The sequence below is a fragment of the Emys orbicularis genome, chromosome 2 (genome assembly GCF_028017835.1).
Source record: "Emys orbicularis isolate rEmyOrb1 chromosome 2, rEmyOrb1.hap1, whole genome shotgun sequence".
In the NCBI taxonomy this organism is placed as follows: Eukaryota; Metazoa; Chordata; order Testudines; family Emydidae; genus Emys; species Emys orbicularis.
This window is the reverse complement of record NC_088684.1, coordinates 24,573,999-24,595,766: the sequence shown is the minus strand read 5'-3', so window position 1 is coordinate 24,595,766 and position 21,768 is coordinate 24,573,999. Positions and strand designations below refer to the sequence as shown.

General features: G+C 38.4%; 1 protein-coding gene across 2 annotated transcripts in view; it reads right to left on the bottom strand.

Annotated features, from left to right (window-relative positions):
- The window catches only part of MRPL13 (mitochondrial ribosomal protein L13), a 48,390-nt gene that overhangs the window by 2,087 nt on the left and 24,535 nt on the right, over positions 1-21,768 (bottom strand). Inside the window, exons 5-6 of one of the 2 annotated variants that reach the window (XM_065398622.1) lie at positions 18,912-18,998; positions 15,269-15,390 (exon numbers count right to left, since the gene is read on the bottom strand). In XM_065398622.1, the coding sequence (XP_065254694.1) occupies positions 15,269-15,390; positions 18,912-18,998 (209 nt within the window). Of the gene's footprint in view, positions 1-15,268; positions 15,391-18,899; positions 18,999-21,768 lie in introns of those variants that run through there. The other variant, XM_065398621.1, reaches the window with a different exon arrangement.

Genomic DNA, 21,768 nt, shown 5'->3' with positions numbered 1-21,768 from the left:
CTGAATTCTTTGTTCCACATGCAACAACTGTAAATAACATGTATGGACTTATAAGGAAATATTTAAACAATTTGGACAATGTTTATTCAACTATAATGTGGAATTGAAATAAGTCCAGCATTCAGTAGCTGGTAGATGAAGCAAAGCCATGTTTCGCAGAACGTTGCAAGATATCTCCCCAAATCTTTGGAAATGCTCCAAGTTGTGTTACTGTAAGCTAACCTTCCGTGCATGCTCACGTAGTTCAAAATGTGGTAGTGTCTGTTGTGCATTAAAAGTGGGATTTTCAAAAGTGCTCAACATTGGCCTAACTTTGCTCCCACTGAAGACAATGGGAGTCTTACCTGACTTCAGTAACAGCAAAGTTGGCCAACACTCAGGGATTTTGAAAATCCCACGCCAGAGATCCTATTGATTGCATGGCATAGTACGAGTTGCCTTTTACTGAGTATTTCATAGGCTTTTTGCGCAGACCAAATCATTCAATACACACACACACACAAACGCTTCCTCTACCCCCACTGAAATTTGTTTCTCTCTGAATGGCAGCTTAACACTTCAGTCCAGTCAGCTGACAGTCTGTGCAGATCAAGCTTATGTTAAACTGGTTACAGATCTGAGGGTCCCACAAAACTTTTCACTGAGCTGAAAACACATCAGGATTGTTCTGGTTTTGTTTTTCTGTATGCAGACTGCAATTTGGACTTAAATTTTGTTGTTTCAAAGTCAAAAGGAATTGAAGCCTCAGTTTCCAATTGTATGAGGTTAATGAAGCTCAAACTGATTTGTCTCTGCTGAAAGTCTACCATGAACCAACATAAACGTTCTTAAAGCCTTTTCTGAAGTCACACTAGGCTTTCACACTACTGGTAGTTTGCTTTTTGAAAGCAATAGTCTCTGCTTTACAGACTGTACTTGGCACTGGTAAAGCTAAGCCTTGAAAAATATTGCCTTTGGTAAGGATGATATTAATGTTTTGTCACAGAAAGAATTGAAGCTTAAAAAAAACTTGTCCAACTCAAAAAGAATTAAGCTATTAGTGAACACCAAAGGATAGCTCCTTGCTGATAAACCACATAAATCTGGGGAGGGGTGTTCCACTGGAGAGGGAAATACTTTATCACTCTCACTCTCAACAAAACACTGCAATTATGCATTTGAACAAACTTGTTTTAGTGAAACCTGAGAAAGTACTCGTCCTGTAACTACTTCAACAAGGAAATAAGTCTCCTAGAAAGAACCGGTTCAAAACTTCATCTGCTGGTTGAGGAGAGAGACTGTACACATTTTTAAAAACTGAATATTCCTGTGAAGAGTTTATCTGCTGCATGTTGTTAACTGCAGACTCCTGGGAGAGGGATACAATCTCCCCACAATCAAAAAAATGCAGAAATGAAGGTAAGGAATTTTGGTTTTGCCAATAACATGTAATGTAAATCTATGCAGCTGATGTCTGCCATCAATATGCACACCCCAGGAATGTTACAGTGCATATAAAAAAGCTTTGAAAACAAAAATCAGTAAAATTCTAGGAAAAAAATTCCACTAATTTAAATAACTAGCCTCTTCTAATGATGATTTCTATGAAGCTACTGCTTCTCCCTCATTAGGAAGTACTTTGGAATCATGCAAAAGAGATGTTGAGAGATGGTCCTGAGCTGCAAAATTTGGATATAGATTTTAAATCTCTTATGCCCTGTTGATACAACAGCATTTTTTCATGCCCCTAACTGGTAAGAGATGGGCACAATTGACTAAACACTGTTTTGTCCAGAGAGCATATAGTTAATACTTGGTAAATTTTAAGCTTCTGCCATCCTTGCTTGCTGCCTAGACTGCCACACAGTTCAGTTTCTGTAACAAGTTAGGCACACGCTTATTTTACTGTGGAGACAGAGGCATCTTTATACTGTCCCACTGAAACTGGTAAACATTTGTACAAGTATTTCCACATGTAACTGCTTATCAAAAAAAAACTGAATGCAGTGTAAGATAAATTCACATAGAGACTATGATGGATTGTGGATTAAACATAACCCTCACCTTTAGCTACTATGAGAAAAATCAGTAAAACCTAATTGTTTTCTTCAATATGATGCAAAATATTTTTTTCAAATACTTTTTTCCTGCCTCCTATGGTTATTTCAATCAAGTCTCAACAGACTTGCCGCACAGTTCCATCTTTATTACATTCTTGTCAGCGCATTCCAACTAAGATGGTCTTTCTGCCTGGCAATATTTTGTGGAACAAAAGCAGGTTTCTGGCAGTCTCAGAAATGAAACAAGAAGAGATGCTATTGTTTGCGAAGGCCAGATTTGAGTTTTAATCTTCCTATGCCACAATAGAACCAGCAAGATTTCAGCAAGCTACATCCCATAAGAAGTCCAGCAGCTTATTGCTGGCTTAGGGCACTTGCTGTGGAAGAACACACATTTTTTATACCACGAGCCAAAATAAACAGTTGTAAAATAAAACTGCTTACCTCACAGTAGTCTTCAGACAATACATTAATATTTGGATTAACATACTTGAATTAAAAATGCTGTAAAACAGTGTATTATTATCGCTTATTACTTCTATACTAAATGGCCACTATTCTTTTTGACAAGATTAATTTCTCATATATCAATCTTTCAAAGAATAATTTTTCAAAACTACGTATTTAAGGGCACCATTAATCACGTGTTGCTTAAAACTTGTATGCATCAGGATTGATTTCACAAAATGATTTGCAATACAAATTTCCCTTCCCCTCTCCCCAAAAAGAGCGAGTTATATGTCTGCCAAGTTTTTGCACTACAAGGGGCTAATAAAATGCTGCTCTTGGTAAGAGGCAATTCTGTCTCCAACCCAGCTAAAAAAAAAAAAGTAAAACAATCTCTTTTCAAAATTACAATGCTAGTTTTGACACCTAGTACATAGTCTTATGTATTTCAAATAGCTGATATGAAGTCAAACTTAACTGAGTCATCTATTGATTTCCCCTGAACAATGACACACACATTCCCAAAGTATTATCTCATCCTCACTTGTCATTATATCCAGGTCTTCTAAACAATGATTTTTAAAGCTGTCTCCACTAAAAGGGGAAATATGAAGATTGTCAATACTCCTAAAGAAGTTACCTGTCAATGCCTGCTCCTGAGTCAGTAGTGTGCACCTGGTTTGAAAGCTTTGAAGTATTCAAATAGCATTTCTCTTTGCACCTGCAGGCAATCATCCCTCCTCATCAGTTGAGGAGAGTGACCAAGATACAGATGGGAAGTCCAGATATTCATTGCAATCTTACCAATGACAAGCATGAGTTTTCAAATGGGTCAATGCCTTAAAGCTAAAGTATTAGAGCTGTACACCAATCTTGCACAAAGATTAATGTAATGGCAAAGTTGAAAAGGGCATTTATAGGTTAGGATTTGGTTTAGATTTTGTTTGCTAGTATGAATGAGTGAGGAAACAAAAGTTTCCACACACATAAAAAACCCATACAAATTAATAACCATTCCGTGTGAAAGGCAGCTGGTAATAGTTGTATGCAATCTATTCTGCGGGTTTTTTGCTCCAGCCCTTTGGCAACATAGTCCCAACAGAGTCCTTTCCTGATTGCTGGCCCTTGAACTATTTGTGGGACAAGGAGTTTGACAGAATGGAAGGGGAACCAACACAAGTTAAAGATGACTTGGCCAGAATTAACTTGTGCTGGTTTGCCACACGGTTTTCAGGGAAGGAAAAGAATTTGGTGGAGTGCACCGTCTGTGGAATGCTCCCTGTTACTTATAATCCCCAAGAATTCATCTCTGTAAAAATTTCCATTTGTACGGGTCATTTACTAAAAATAAAGATGCCAGTCTGATAAGTTACAGGTGTCAAAATGGTTTAAGTATCAAAGGGGTAGCCGTGTTTGCTGCTTTTACAGATCCAGACTAAGAGTCCTGTGGCACCTTATAGACTAACAGACATATTGGAGAATGAGCTTTCGTGGGTCAATACCCACTTCGTTGGATGCATGTCGACATGCATCTGACAAAGTGGGTATTCACCCACGAAAGCTCATGCTCCAATACGTCTGTTAGTCTATAAGGTGCCACAGGACTCTTTGCTGCTTTTAAAATGGTTTAAGTTCGTAACTTGTGACATTGGGTTTCATGACTAGCTTTTGCTGGGACAGTTTTCTTCCATCGGCCCTTATCGGCTCCTTTTTATCTTCTGTACCTCCTTCCTGCACACCCGTGGAGAGTTCACTTTGAGAGCTGAGTAAGTCATGCTGAAGGCAAATTATTCACTGTATGATTTTTCTGTATAGATTTCAGATGACGAGAGGTGTAAGTTATTGAAGAGCAAAGCTTACATGTCCTTTTCAGGCTTCCAGACAAAGAACCCCAAATATAGTTTAATTGACAGAAAGATGCATTTTAAATAGATGATCTTTATCTACTGGCTCACAAACATGTCTGTATTTCTGTTACGCAAGTTTATAGAAAAGCTTCCTAACTGAAGACAACAGATAAATGCAACTCAATTAGTTACAAGTCCCGATGAGAAAATCAGGCCACTTCCTATCTAGTTGTCTATCACTCTTTGCTTCAATTCTGTTGACCAATACAAACATTATATACCTGAATCACAATGGTGGTGTTCTGCATCTCTTGAGAAAATCATAATCACAGGAATGGGGCATTATTACTAACTGATGACAGCATATTGCACACAATAATATTTCATCACTTATCTTTCATGTATGCTTAATAAACTACCATATTGAAATGGTTTGTTTTACCCTTTGTAGTACTGAAATGTTCTGATTCACCTGTTTTTGTATAATTATATTCAAGATATACAGAATTAAGTTTGCACTCTTTTTGGGCATAAAATTTCCTTGAGTGTTATTTATTAATTAGCTGTGGTTGCAAACACTTCATTGCTAAATACATTAGTTACCAACGGTTCATCTTTACAGACACTTTATAAAGATGGACTTTCATGCTGAATCAAATGTTAATGAAAACACAAACTTTAAAAACAAAAGAACGACATCTATTTTTCAGATACTTTGCAATCTGTGCCAAAGTCAATAGCTATTAGGTAATTGCACAGTAGCTAAAGGGGACATCTCAGACACATTTTAGCTGTTTGCCTAACCACAATACTAAATCAAAGACCAAGGATTAGGACATTGTTAACATTCTCCATAATACCAAATTATGTGGTTACACACAGATATAAACTGAGTTTGGAGTAGTGGGGAGAGAAGTGAATGTAATTCTACTCAAGATTTGTCCATAATTCTAGAGTGGCTGGATGTCTCTGCTAAAATACTCAGTGGAATAGTTAATATGGATATTTAAATCAACATTAGGCTTCCAAGTTACTGATAACCGAGGCCTGGTCTACACTAGAAAATTTGCTGGTATTGTACTGTCACATAGGGGCGTAAATTTTTTAGGACAACATTTTTATAAAAGCAAAAACCCTACTGTAGAAAAGAAAGTGCTTTTGCTGGTATAAACTGGTCTACGCTAGGAGGGTTTGTCAGTATATTTATACCAGTAAACCTTTTCCAGTGTAGACGAGAATTGAGATGAACGAGACCCTTTCATGTTTATCACAGCTAATGCTTCAGGCTGCTTGAATGCAGACTCTAACCTCGTCTATATACAAACTTGCACCAGTTTAACTAAAGGTGCATTTTAAAATTAATTTGGTTAAACCAGTGTGAGTTTGTGTGTAGAAACTTATTTCGGTTTAAGAGGCTTATTTCAATGTAACATAATCTGGTAAACACCCTCTCTTTTCCTCCACTCCCTCCAAAAAATATAACAGGTTAAACTCAAATAAACCACTCTTGGGGTCTGTCTACACTAGAAAGGGTTTGCTGGTATAGCTATACCAGAACAACCATACCAGCAAACCCTTGTAGTGGAGACACAGTTTATACCAGCAAAAAAGAGCGCTTTTGTTGACAAATTAAATAAGCTATACAGGCAAAAGGACCTTGTGCCACTATAACTGAGGCTTTTGCCAGCATATCTATGTTGAATAGGGGCATGTAGACAAGGCCTCAGCAAGACAGTGCTGGACACACATGGAAGGGTTTTCTTTATAACCACAGAAACTTTTTCAAAAATGATAGAAATTCGGCATAAGCTAATGGGGCCATCAGAGAAGTGCTGGAATGGAGTATGTTTAAGTAAGTAGAAGGAAAAGACAAGAAGGGACAAGCTGTGAAGTGTTTTCCACAAGACACTGCTAATAATTACACATTTAAAAACACGGGAGTATTGGATATTTATAAATTATAAAGAACAAACAAATTCTCTAGTTTTATTATGGTCAGGACAAATAGCGCAGCAACATCATCACACAGAAATTACATTCAGATTTATGGCTGATGTCCCTTTTTTAATTCACGCTGCTATATCTCAACAATATTCCTGTTTCAAAGTATGGCATAAAATATTTCCATTTTTTACCCTGCTTGTCTACTTCATATTAACAGGCCCCTCATTTTCTAGCATGTGTGCCATGCATATCTTAGTTTGAGGAGGATAAGAAAATTGATCTGCATAGCTGCAGTTTCAATCTGGTAAAAATAAAATGGCAATAGGCTAAGTACTTACAAGAAGGTACATTTTATGTACAACAAAGGACACGGAATTAATTTTAACCAGCAGAAAGGTTTAAATATAGATTTGTTAACCTTTTAACCTCTCTTTAAAAAAATACAGATTAAACCACTGGTCCATCTTGTCTGGCACCCTGCCATTGTCATGGTCAAAGCCTAATGCTGCAAAGGAAACCCCCTCTCAAAAGTATGTAGCTAATTGTGCAATGCTCTATCCATGGGGGAGAAATTCCATCTTCGCTTCTACAGCACAAGATTAGATTATTTTCATCTTTCGGAATGTTTTGTTAAGCTAGTTTCTACATACAAAAATATATATTTTTACTTCCTTAATATCAAAAGCCACTGGAACTCTTGTTGAAAACTTCAACAGTCCCAGTCTGAGACTGAGCGGTCTCAGAAACTGAACTTCCCTTCCACCCTCTAGAACAGGCATGGGCCACACTGGCAAGGGAAGTGTGGAGTAGCTTTTTCACTCACTGGCTGTCTGGTATCTGTTCGGAGGAAAGAGGACTGACACAAAGGGAAAGAGTGCCACTGAATTAACACTAGTTCCTACAACACCAACGTTTTAAATACTGACCATGCCTGATCCTGCTTAGTGAGATCTGAAGAGATCACAGCCCAAGGTGGTGGTATTATTTCTTTGTATTATGGGAGCTCCCCACTGTGGTAGGCACTGCACAAACACAGAAAAAGAAGGTCCCTGCTCCAAAGACCTTCAGTCTAAGTAATAGCTGTAGGCGGCTAAACAACTTTTAGCTGAGATAATTGACAGGCATTTAAAAAATCTTCCAAATAAACACACTACAATACCTTATTAATACATTCTCACAAAAGTATTTTAAAAGCCCATTAATCTCTCGAGTTATCTTTACAACTTTGTTTCTGAGCCTCTTCTGACAGTTAGAATAATAAGACCTATAATTTTCCATTTAATAAACATCCCTTATACCTACATTTTAGAATAAAAGGCATTTTTACATGCTTTACTAATTGTGGGTTGTACCCTTGTAATGCAACACATCCTTGGAGATATCTGAAGTACCATTTTCATACCTAACACAATACAAGGTGTCTCTTTGTGCCGAACAGCTGGCTTCTCTGTAGCTTCCTCATTTCTGGAGGTAACAGACCCAGAATTTCACATCATAAACTTGCCAACGTCTAAAATTTATAGAACTTTTAGGAAAAAAAAAATCACACTCCTAAATCATCGTCTACAACAGCAACAGGGAACAGCTTTACATTTAAGACATCTCAACTCCTCTTTCCAGCTTAGTCACTATTATCCTCTAGTCTCTACTTTCTACCAGGACTTCAAGCTGTCTCTTAAACCTAGCTATGTTATACTAATTGCTCTGATGTCCTCACATGATGGGGTCAAGTATTCTGCTCCCTTTTTAGCAGCAGGAAGGAAAGCTATCTGAAATTTTTTCTTGTTAAAAAAAGGGGGGTCTTAGGGAGGCTCTATCTTGGTTCTTTTAGTTAATGCATCACAGGGTTATGATTAGTTATCACTATTTGAAGTTACTGAAGTATTCCTAAAAATAACAGGAGTACTTGTGGCACCTTAGAGACTAACAAATTTATTAGAGCATAAGCTTTCGTGGGCTACAACCCACTTCTTCGGATGCATCCGAAGAAGTGGGTTGTAGCCCACAAAGCTTATGCTCTAATAAATTTGTTAGTCTCTAAGGTGCCACAAGTACTCCTGTTATTTTTGCGGATACAGACTAACACGGCTGCTACTCTGAAACCTGAAGTATTCCTGAGAATGAAGCTGTTTGAGAGACTAGAAAGAGAAGCAGAGAATTTAGTGTAGTATATCACAGAAACTAAAAGGGAAGAGACGCAGTGTAATGCACCATAGAAACTGGGAGTTGGATAGCACTTGCCTCAGAATTTAGGTTCAACTTTCCATGAAGGCACCTTGAATACATTCCCTCCCCTTGCCCCCATTTTCTGAGCAGAAGCCTGGCAGAAACTCAGTTCTACTATTATGGTCAGGGTTGGGCATCCTCAGGATCCTATATTCCAAAGAGAGTCACTATGGGCTTTTCTTCACTAAAAAGTTAGATAGTGTCAATATGTGACTAGCAAAGTTGTGTTAGTTTAAAAAAAAAGGTTAAACATGACATACAGGGATGAGTTTGTGTTTTATTATCATGTCATTTGGTTGTAGGTAACCCTACTTAACAGGTGTGCTAAGCCATCACGTTACTTAACACAGCTCAGTGTTGTGTAACACAACCTAATTTTCTAGGTGAAGATGAGGCTTATGAAACAAGCTGACCAGGAACAATTATGTCTGTTCTTATAGGGCAAAGAAAACTCTGGTGTATCTCCTCTGAAAAACTAAGCAGGGGACAGCTTTCAAAAAACCCTCTCTCTCTCTAGATCTCAGCGTGTTTTCAGAATTGTGGTTACACTGAAGCACATTGAAAGAAAGAGGGTGAGGGATATGGGCTGTTTGGAACTTTTCCCCTGCTCCAGGGTCAATCCAGGGATAGCAGAATGGAAAGCCTCATTTTCAAAAGAAATGGCCCTAGATCTTGGAGCCAATATTTAGCAGGGATCTAGCTGCAACTGCCTGGACTTACAGGCTGTCTACCCACACCAGTCAGTAGCACCAGAGTGGTTTCAAGACAGTGCATTCCCCTTTATTATAGTCAGTTACGCTGTGCTATTGTTTTGTATTGAACACTTCAGACTTAGATAGCAAAAAGGCCCTGTTATGTGAAGAATTTACATATTTGTAGATATGTTTAAAGAGTGACAGAGCTCTAAACCACTAAATGCACCTTTCAAATTTAAAACTCTATATACTTTCAGTTCCCAAATACTTTCACCCTCAGGGCATATTTCCAACCCTAGCCTCCACTTCCTGGTTTAAGATAGAAACTGCTGTGGATGCTGTGAAGACAGTAGTTGACAAGCAGTACTGAGGTTGGGGTGAGTCTCAGTTGAGAGGACCTATATGTGCCTTCTTTACTAAGAAGCCAGGGGAAAGAGGTGACCTGCGACTCTGACAGCTGCTGCATGTGGCTTAGAGTGAAAGTACCATCAAGATTGGGGAGCTGGGGAAGCACAAGGCTGGGAAGGAATTGTTGTGTGGCAGCTGCACCCACAGATTCAGCAGCGTATGCATCCACATATATAGTTCTTGGCTGTCTGTCAAGAGCCAACCCCTTCACTTTTCTTTCCCCAAATAACATGGCTCTCTGCTTTCAGAGTTGTATGATGCTAGTGTGGTAGTGTCCGGAATCTACTGAGAGCTATGCTACAGCGGTGGGTGGGTGGATGAAGTGTGGGATATTGCTGTAGCTGCCTCCCAGTAGTGCTCTGTTGAAACCTATTCATGATTTTAGAACAGCCCCAGCAACCCCTTCCAGGAAGCAGAATGTAAAGGCTGGGGCCAGAAATCAGGAACATTACTCTAAAAATAAACATTAAAAAGGTGTTTGGTTTTCTTAAATCAAATTTCAGAGTTTACAATACATAAAGTTTTAAAGTTTCAGAAGGGTTTTGGAGACTTTTCTTCAAACAGACAGAGAGGGATTGTCTGACATACAGAGATTCTTAATGGAAACTCTTCATGGACCTAAAACCCCTGGCTGGAAAATAGGCACTCACTATGTGAGTAAGCAGCAAACTGAAGGCATTTTCCCAGGAGTCAGACCCTTGCTGTATTTCCTTATAGGAAAGCCTCTGGAATGTACCCAGACCAAACTGGAACACATATACAGACAGAAACAATGAGAAGTCCTTGTGGCACCTTAGAGACTAACACATTTATTTGGGCATAAGCTTTCGTGGGCTAGAACCCACTTCATCAGATGCATCTGATTTATTTAAATAAACTGTCTATTCAAAATATACGTTCCTAAGCTTTGGAAGTTTTGTGGAATAAAAAACCAAGATCTTCCTATAAACCCACATCTAGCAGCTTAGCTCACACGTACGTCAGATTTACACTTAATTTTCATGTTGTGTTCCTGAGTTCTGAAGAGGTACCCAAAACAAAACAGTAGTCTTAGTAAAGTCTGTGTTCAGTAATTCCACTGCCTACTAGGGAGGCAGTGTTTCCTAGTGGCAGAGCACTGGACTGGGACTCAGGAGACCTGGGTCTAGTCCTGGCGCTGCCACTGGCCTGCTGGGTGATCTTGGGCAGGTCACTTTACCACTCTGTGGCTCAGTTTCCTCCGCTGTAAAATGGGAATAATGATACTCAGCTCCTATGTAAAGTACTTTGAGATCTACTGATAAAAAGTGCTGTAATAAGAGTAAGCTATTTGTGTCTTTTTCATAGCAACTGTATAGAAGGGGATGGCATCAGTACTTTGTTTTCTTACTATTTAATATCCACCCAGCCTAGAACTTTGAGCACCCTTGAAATAAATCGAAACACACAATTAAAAAAAGCTACAAATCAAATTCAGTCAAAGCAGGAACCTTCTCTTTCTCTTCCTGCCCCTCCCAACACATTGCATAGTAATTAACAGTCAGTAGATACAATATGAATTAAAACTCTCAACCCACACTTCCACCCCTATCCCCCAAACAGAATTCCTATTCTAGTTGCCTCAGCCCTCTCCCCCAACACCTCCGCAATAGATGGGCTCTGAAGCGTGCCTTGGAGGTCTACAGATTCAAACTGGGGGAGTGGGAAAGCACTCCCAAGGAAAATTGCCTTCACAGAGAATGCCCTGATGACACTTCCCTCTATTTGTATCAAGCAGGACACAGCTTATAAAGCCTGGGAAGAAAGGTTGTCTCTCAGGTATGCAAAATCTTTTTTTGGGTGTTTGTATATTGCACCTCTGGATCTATTCAAACATGCTTTTTCTATTTACAGTTACCTGAGTAACCACTCTCCCCAGTTGAGTGGTTCTGACACCTAAGAAAAGCCCAGGAATTCAGCACACTAAGTTCCAGTGTTAAGGGGCAGCTGCAAGCCGAGTGAACATGTGGCTCGCTCATTAGGAACATCAAATAATTTTACACAGGTCACTGAACAGCAGCTATACGGCCACTACCAAACTGGGATAAGATGTGACAAACACAAGTGTCACAATGTCACATTCCTAATTTCCCACCCCCTGAAAATACAGGAATGCAAACATTCTATAAAGAGGAATCAAATTCTGATCTTTATAACTTACGAGCACAAGCTCCAAATGTCTGTTTCATGTACACACACACACACACACACACACACACACACACACACAGCTTCATTCCCTTCTACACTGTGTTCAATACTATACTAATGGGATCGATTCTTCTGTTGTACATACAATTTACAAAGGTAACTGATTACTTTTATTGGAAGTTTCATACATGCTTCAGTTGAAAACATCTCCCCATACAGGATTATTATTGGAATGTTACTAGATTATTTGCCCCACTTGTATACAAATCCTACATATCGACGTAAAACAAAAAATAGAAATCTTTACTACTTATTACTGTGATTTCTTAATTGTACATGGCTAAGTCGTTGTTATGAGTATGTAATGGGAATTGTGCAGGCCTGTCCCAGTATACAAATTAATCCTTCTCACAGGTCCAGTTTATATTATGTAGTCCTATTTTTCAAGGGTATATGTAATTCTTTAAAAAATATTAAATTATGTTTTGGAGAAGTTCCATCCTTTGTTTTGCATTTACTGTCAAGTGTGACAGATGAATATTCCCATTTACATTATCATATAGAAAATATGCACTTTTTTTGTGGATGGCAAATACTGTTTGAATAAATTTTTAAAAGGAGCCTAGTGTCTTTTCCTTATTTAAATTAATGTTAAAAACTGATTTTCTCTTACTTGTAAAAATAAAATATTTTTAAACAGTTTGCCTTTCCTTTTCTATACTGAGGAGCTATTGATGGAACTATTTTTGTGAAGTAGAATGTTCTCTTCTGTTCAATAGCCCACATTTTGTTATGTGCCTCCACATATTTTTGAACTTTCTATTTTAAAATGTATTTCCTCCTTTCTTTGTTGTCAATTAATTGCTTTGTTTGAGAAGACTTTTTGCTTATTACCCGATGCTTTATCATTACTAAGTAGAAGTACAATCTAAATCACATTTACAGTACCGTATTAAGAATCTGCAGCAATCACTCAAACATTAAAACTAAAAGTAAGTCCGTTACATACTAGTGTCAAAGCGTAAGTACTAACGGTTTCATCCTACAAAGTAAAGAGCACGCCTGCCCTCTGCCTTCAACTCCGACTGATTTCCATAGGACTCAAGGGTGATCAGCACCTGACAGCAGTGTGCAGCACTTTGCAGGACACAGTCCCAACTTTCTCACAGAACAAGCTGCTACTGTTTAAGAGTGTCATCTTGCAAACTATTTATTCTCATGTGAATGCTCATTCTCACCAGTAGTCGCACTGGAACCAATGAGACCAAGTGTGGGACTATGCAGAGGAGTAACTGTTTATAATATTGGGCTCTTCCCTTTTAAAGAGCACTGGCAGCCTGCTGCCTCTCAATATCACCTTTTAAAAATGGTAGTGGTGATACAAATAAGCATCCGCAATCCCCTATCCCAGCATTCCATGCTGGCTAGGTAGGGGACCTGCAGTGCTTGCTGAGATAGGGAATCACTTATATTTATTTATATATTAAACAAACAAAACCCTTGTCATTTTAAATTATTTGGAACCCATCATGTCATTTGCATGGCTAGGCTATATAAATATGGTCTTCCCCATTCTCTTCTATTGTTCGTTTATTAGACTGTAACCTCTCCGAGGCAGAGACTGTCTCTTCACATGCATCTATATAGTGTGTAGCACACTGGGATTTTAATCCTGACTGGGGACTCAGTCAGTAATGCATCACAAATGTGAAATATTAGGAATAGTAATAAGTAGAACTGGTCATGAATGTAAAAGTGATATTTACATTGGTTGGTAATTCCATGTTGTCTTTACATTGCATTTGGTAGTTTAAATCCTCCCAAGAAGTTACATTTCAAAACACAGAATCTGTTCTCATTCATTGCCCCAAGACCATGTCACTTCCTAAATCACAAAGCACGCTAATAAAGAAATAATTAGTGACTGCACGATGTGCACTGCCAATATTAAAATTCACCAGTTTTAAATCTGAATTAAAGGATGACATGACTTTTTTTTTTTTTTAAACTACATACACCTAGGTATATTTTGTCTCACTAAGTTTTGGTATATTCCACACAAATGTCTTAGTGTGTTCATGGATACATCAAGGATTAATTCTGGTATAAATTCAGTCTCTATTTGCTTTTAGGGAAAAATTAGCATAGATTATTGCTGCAAAGTAAATGCACCTTTCAGGATATTCAGATCAAGATCTGTGCAAGATGTTACATAGGTGGGGCAGGGAGCAAGGTGCTGAACACCTCCCCGTAACAAGGCTCCAATGGTAGGGGACCTGGGGAGTGTAAATGCTTGAGATTTTTGGGAAGCTGGGAGTTTTGCAAATGTTATATCTCATGCTTTCCCCCTCCTGGGCTTCTTTCCCCCACCAGGCTAAGGGACAGGAGGCCATAATTTAGTTGTAGTGTTTCCCCGCAGCACACTGTTTCCTGGTAATGCTGTTTTTCCTTTCATGTTAATGACTATTTACTAACATTTGAAAATGGAGGCTGTCATACAGTTTAATTTGATATACAACTTTTTTGCGCTGTGACCAAAAAGCCTGAGGAGACAAGCAGGGCAATATGAGAGTGTTATGAAGGAAAAAGAAAGAAACAGAGAGACTAGGGGGTGGTAGGGATGATTTTCCCTGTAACATTACTAGAATTTCCTCACCAGAATTTTAATCTAGTACCTGAAACATACTCTAACATTGACATGTAATATACGTATTACTGCACCTTTGTGGGGAAAAGAAGATACAAAAACACGTCTCCATGGAAAAGAAAGTTTTCATCAAAGTGAATGAATGACATGCTTTCTGCCAAATATTCGGTCTGAAGGTCTGTGGTTTAGTAAAATTAATTTTCCCCATATATAATATCCAGAGAGAAATCATATTTTATTTGTATATATATTATTTCACCTTCTAGAATAAAGAGTTAAGGCTTCTTTCAACTATGTGTAAAGATTGTATAATACACCTCTATCCCGATATAACTCTGTCCTCGGGAGCCAAAAAATCTTACCGCGTTATAAGTGAAACCGCGTTATATCGAACTTGCTTTGATCCGCCGGAGTGCACAGCCCCACCCCCCTGGAGCACTGCTTTACCACATTATATCTGGGTAGAGGTGTACAATGCAATCTGCAGTTTAAGGGAGTTCTCTCTATGAATGAGAATCCACTACATTTATGAGTCATATACCAGGAATGGGCAGATACAATTTTCAGCCCCACTTCTTCTTTATATCAAAAACAAAGAGAGGGGGAAGTTGCCACTGAGCTCTATTTCTACTACAGACATTTCCTCCTCAAGCAGAAAATCTATGCCTAAAAAAAGCCAAACATAACTGAATGTATAAACTGAACACAAAACTATATATTTTATAAATATGAAAAGTTGACATGCCTCAGAGGGGTAATCAACCTTTTTCTCATCTGTTTCTTTAAAGGTTGATGCATGACATCTACAGTCATAAATGTCCTTTAAAAGGTTTTTAAGATACTTACGGAGTCCAGAGCATTGGGAAGGCATCTATTTCTTCTTGTGTGTATTCATCTAGCCTCTTGGGGATTCGGCGTGGCTGAGAAAGCTCCTCTACAAGATTATTACGTATGTCTTCTGGGATAACCTGAGGTAGAAGATAATAAATGATTCTCAGCTTTCCAGTTTTTAAGCAATAAATCTTCCCTGCAAGCACTGAAATTCCAAAGAGGAATCCTAAATACTGTATTTGTGTGTAGGTACGCTTTTCAGAACATTGTTCCACCAGTCCAGTGGATTCAGTGCTAAATGAATCAACCCATCTAATCAACATAATTGAGACTACTGCAAAATAATGTTAGTACCTCTAGCTGAGCTGGAATTTGAAGAAATATAATACAGACCATTTAGCAGGAGAACCTGACAACATATATCCAGAAAAGCTGTTTACAGTCTTGACTGTAATTAAACATATCAACATCTATAACACGCCAATCCAAGCTGCTGACATGTCTTTTAAAAAAAAAAAAAAAGTAACAGTTAAACAATATAATGCAAAGAAATCCCAATACAATTACAGGACCAGACAGAACTCCATTCCCACCAGACGCATGACTGAGTTCCTCAGAAAAAGAGCCCTGTCACCCATTCACTGGAGTTCAAACCTGGGAATAAACGGCAAAGCATCTCAAAGTAATTTCAGACAATAGTAACTGACTTGATGAAGTGAAAGGTTAAAGGCCGAAGGACAGAAGTAGTCTGAAAGGCAGTCAGATGCAAGTCAGTTAGCATTATGTACTAGATCGTACTCATCAATCCTTCAGAAATAATAAGCTTGCTCCAAGAAATGAAACTCAAGAGATTAATACTTTTACTGGTATCAATAATCTATGTAACAGTTTGATTTGGGGGGGGAAGGATGTTACCAGACACTAAAGGTATATACACAATATGATTTTGATCTCCTTAATCCAGCTCACAGTCAAGCTTACTTTTCCACACTTTTGCTACACAAAATGCCAATAAAAAAAAATTCTTTTTACTGCCATGCTTTCTATGGATTGTACCCCAAGACAATAGTGCATACGCTAAGCACTAAAGATCTGGGTGTTGGCATTTATTTAATAAAGCACAGAAACATGCTTCACATATTGTTGCTAGAAAGATCTATATACACTATTGGGTTATAACCTTGACAAAAATGAAAATATAAATCAGGCTCTGTGTTTTCCCCAGAAACCACAGCTGTCATGTTCACAATATATTTATGGGTCACTGCTTGACTTAAAATACCTCATATGGAAAGTAATATTCTAGCTCTTTCGCTAACATGCATCTTTACTTCATTTAAGACAGAGAAAGGAAACAGAATAAACATATGCATTTTTTCCTGATCACCGCTCTCATATTTTCTCTCTGAGTACACATGCTACATTTGTTATTTCCAGTGTAAGGCTGCTGTGCGTTGGCTCCCAAGCACAATTTATAGTATTACAATTACTCTTAGTACAGGAACAACATTTTTAATTGTGACCCTAACAGCATCTGCAAGATGCTCATTGGCATTTGGTAGCGAGTTTCAGCAGGCCTGACCAGTTGAATGTATGTCAACTCACTAATGTTATTACCTGTATCTAGTAGGTGTCGTGTAAGATATCAATAAAAAGCTAACAACATACTGATCATTGACATTATTGTGTGGTGTATGTATGGAGGGCAAATTCAAATTACAAACATAATGAAAAGTATGTTATCAAAGTGTATATGCCAGGCAGGGCTAAAGTTACCCACACCCTAGATAAAGGAATGTTGTTCTGCCACCTGGAAGGTATTTCCAAGGTACATTAAGACAAAGGAAATCCAATTTACATAAAAGATAAACAGGACCATCAAACCAACCGGGGAGGAGACAATCACTCAGCATCATAGCAAGGGGAGAAGATTTGAAAAAACAAATCAATATGCATTTTAGCAAACACCAGAGCGGAAAGAAACCAGCATGGAACTTCCTTCATGACCAGACTCCATGTCATCTTCCCCCCAGTTTGAATGCACTTTACTTTTGGGGGTACCCTTCAAAAGAAGCCATTTCAAAGCTTCACTGGACTATAAAAGAAATGGGTGAAGAACCCAAAGCTATCTTTCACCTTAGACGACAAAGGAACCAAGCACTTTGGACTCTATGGGAGATCCTGACGGGCTGGTCAGCCATTTCACTGGTAGGTAGATTGGTAAGGAAACTACCTTGATCAAAGGCTGTGGTTTGCTTTGTTAAGATTTAACCTCTAGAAAGCATTTTTCACTTTTATTTGCTTGTAACCATTCCTAACTCTATCCTTTATACGTGACCCACTTAAAATCCCATCTAATTTTATTTTACTTGTTTTTCTTTTAATCTAAACCGTCCTAGTGTTGTGCTTGATTTGAAGTGAATGTTAACGCCAGTTAATGTGGCAAGCTGCTGGGTACTGTCTCTTTAAAGGAACAAATGAACTTGACTCTCTCTCTGAATGGTCGAAGAGAGGGATGAACATTGCAGAGCACACAGTTTTGGGAAAATTCAGGACTGGGGGGTGTTGGGATCATCTTGCGGTGTAACCAAAGCTGGGGGAGACCAAAGTGTGGCGGTGATGTTGCAAGTAGGCTGCTGGAATCAGAGTGCTAAACCAGGGCTGCTTAACACAAAGACACTCAGGGCATGCTTGAAAACTGGCGGGAAGCATCCAGCCATGAGAGCTACAGCAGCAGAGCATTTTGAGGCACTCGGGGTTACATGTCAGACAGTGGCACAACCCTTCACTAGTCTGGATTGCACCCCAGAACCGGACGTTAATATACATACTGATTAGTGGAGTAGTCTGGTGAATGAGTACCTTCTGGTTTGGGAGCAACGGGGCTCAAACTCCCTCCTATATGGATGCATTATGCTTTGTGATGTAATTTAGCAAGTTCTGTCCCTCCCTGAGAAGCAAGCTTGATGAACCTTGAACAGTTCAGTGAAGATTCTTAGTAGCTTATGGAGATTTTATTGGGGTTCTGGAAATAACTTGGGGAGACTTTTCCCATGGCTTGTGAATTCACAGACTCATTTTTATGCTTGACAACTTAGCTTCTCCACTGTAGTGCTTCAATGTAGACACTACCTACAGTGACGAGAGGGGTTCTCCCATTGGTGAAAGTAATCCACTTCCTCAAGAGTTGGTAGCTAGATCAACGGAAGGATTCTTCTGTCAACCTAGCGCTGTCTACACTGGGGAATAAATTGACTTAATTATGCCGCTCAGGGATGTGGATTTTTCATACCCCCCGAGTGACATAGTTAAGCTGACTTAATTTTCTAGTGTAGACCAAGCCTTAAATTTTGAAAACCAGTTCATGGAACCAAAGTTTACAGATACTGTACTCTATCTTGATTTCCAGTTAGGAATAATCTTGTACAGTAAAAGGCCCTTTGTTTTAGCCAAAATACAGAACAATAAGCCTTCTAATGCATGACAATCTTCAGAGCTGTATGAAGTTATAAAGAAAAAACATTAATATTCAAACTGTCTTTAGCTATAAAAGAAACAAGCTGCTTTTTCTCATGAAGGGAGATATTTCTATAATTAAATCTATACTTCCTCAAAGCATGAGAAATCAGAACATAACCAAGTACAGCTACTGACTTACATCTTCTGGAAAGAGGTGCAGCCTCTGCATCATAGTTCTTCTGTGCAGGTTCTTTGGAAGCATTCTATAAATAGCCAGTTTAACAATCTGTAAGAGACATACATATTATGAAAAAAATATACATCTGGGTATGAAGCAGACATGCCAAAAGAGCAGAAACAATGAGAAAGAGGTAGGCTGGGCTTCCCCCTGCCCATTCCTCCAGATCCCGGACTTTGCTTCAACAACTCCCTCCACAGGCAAGAGCTCCACCGCCATCTTGAGGTGCAGCCTGACCATTCCAAGAGGCCAGAGGCTCTGGCAACTGTCAAAAGAGCAGCAGAAATTGGAGGGAGCAAGGCTGGGTACCTGTTCACTCACCAGCCCTAGTAGCACAATGCCTGTACAGAGGCAGACATGTACAGTGGAAGTCCCCACCACCTTCTATGATGGGGAAGAAGGGAAACCATTATGCAACCTTAACTATCACAGCCACCTCATTGTACAGAATCCTTTCTAAATATTATAATTTAATTGCTCACGATTAGAGAGCACTGACAACTTTTTCTTCTAAATTAACTGATATATTTGATGTGATAATTAATTAATCCTGTTGACGATCACTGAGTGCTGACAATAACATCGTATTTCCCAGTAGAAAAGCTTCCCCAGTGAGCTATATTTGCAGTTGAGGACTAGATATGTTCTTAGGGAGGAAGTGATTGTGAATCTGAAGGTTCAAGGAATTTGAGTGAAAGTGATCATGCAATGATAGATTTCATGATTCCAAGGAAAGGAAGGAGTGAGAACAGCAGAATAAGGACAACGGACTAAAAAAAAGCACATTTTAACAAACTCAAAGAACTGGTAGGTAATGTCTTACGGGAAGAAAGTTTCTAAGGGATAAAGGAGTTCAGGAAAGCTGACAATTTATCAAGGAAACAATATTAAAGGAACAACTGCAAACTATCCCGATGCGAAGGAAAGATAGGAAGACTAATAAGAGGTCAATATGGCTCCATCAGACCCCAAGGTTTATCTCTGAGTAACAGCTTCTCCTAGAGTGGTGCAGCTTACATCCTTTCCTTGCTTAGGACCCTGGCTGAAGCCACCATCTAGCTCTAATTGCACTGACGAGAAAACACAGAAGTTTTAATAAAAAAATTAAGCTTAACAGAATTTGAACTGGCTACTTTTGCAATATAAAAAAGGAACAATGTAAAAAGCAGCACCAACCAGAGTCATTTACAAGGTGATACTTTAGCTATAAGAGGACTCTGATATTGTTACCTGAATACAAAAGAAATAGAATTGAGTTTTATAACAAAGGAACTGATTAGACTATAGAATTCCAAGAAAGCTGTTCTCTAGTTTATAGAAGATGTGCATATGGATTCAATATTTCATTAAAATTAGTAAAAAAGAGAATTTTCCTAAATTTTAGCTATACATTTCCAATAAACAGAATTCCAGTTAAAATGATGTTTTTATGTGATGATGGTGATTAGATTTAAAAAAAAAAAAAAAACCTTAAACAACAGCGGTCCGAATTCTACAATGAGAAACGCACAGAGCCCCATTGACTTCACTGGGACTCATCTCGGCAAAAGGGCCTGCCTACCTAGTTCTCTCAGCAGGACTGCGGCCAAAGTTCCTATGATGGGTACTGTTAAGCCAGCATCCATCAAAACCAATCCTGTACAGTTGTTTATGCACTCCACCAGTTCTTTACTCATGGTCCTAGCAACAAATAAGATTTCACATCCTATTTAAAAAAACAACACCACCACTCCTGCTGATTTACAAGACACGGTAAAATCTTGTCTTTCAATTATCTCATTCTACTTTATGTACTGAGCCTTGCCTTCAGATTTATAGCTGATGAACAGAGTCTACAGATTTACAAAAGCTCTTGGGTTCAAAGCATTAAACTGGTGGTACACCCTCTCAAATCTGGAATTTCTTTTGATTGATACAGTTTTACCTATTACCTCTAGACTTAAAACACTTTTGTTTAAGTTGGCCAATTAATACATTTTTGAGACGTTAATTTAACTATTTCTAAAGCCTTAGATGCAAACCATGAAAGTGCCAAAAACATTAATTTTAAATGGATTGCTCACATGTCCAATAAAAGGTCTCCAAAAAAATTAACAAAACCAAACCTGGGATAGATATTCACTTCAAGTCTCAAAAGTTCAAATTTTGCTTCTTAAACTACAATGAAATGAATATGGTAGTATAGCCTAGAAATGCTTATTTACACTAACGTATCTGACTTTTGTTGATTAAACAAACCATTTATGTACACCGGACTGGATTACATTTAAACCTGCTCTAGTAAACTCTTACATTGTCAGATATGCTAGTGCAAAACTAGCATTTTATTAGTATGAAAAACCTTTTTATTAAAATAACTCTAGAGAGGATTCATACATTAGGACTTAAAAATTTCAACTTGCGTTGGTGGTGACTGATAGAGCCTGGCTCTTATGTGTAGCCTAATATTGCCTTGTATACGTTTGTCACACCCAGGAGTGGCTGATTCCTGGAAAAGAATCACTGAATAAGTAAAACAAATTTAAAGGTGGTCATCAACAGAACAATACCACTTGCTATCCTGGGAAGTACTAAATAAATTGACTGAGGTCCCAGGAGAAAGTACATGGAAGTGACTAAGAAGCGAAGAATCCTAGAACAGTAGCAGCATACCTTCACACCACATTTATCTGAATGGACTAGCCTTCACAAAGGATGCAGGATACGAAAGATTCAGTTAACGGGTATTGAACCTAAAAGAATTTCAGGATATCTGGGATTTTTTACTAGATTAGACAGAGCTACCGTACGTACATCAAATTTACATAAATCCTCTTCA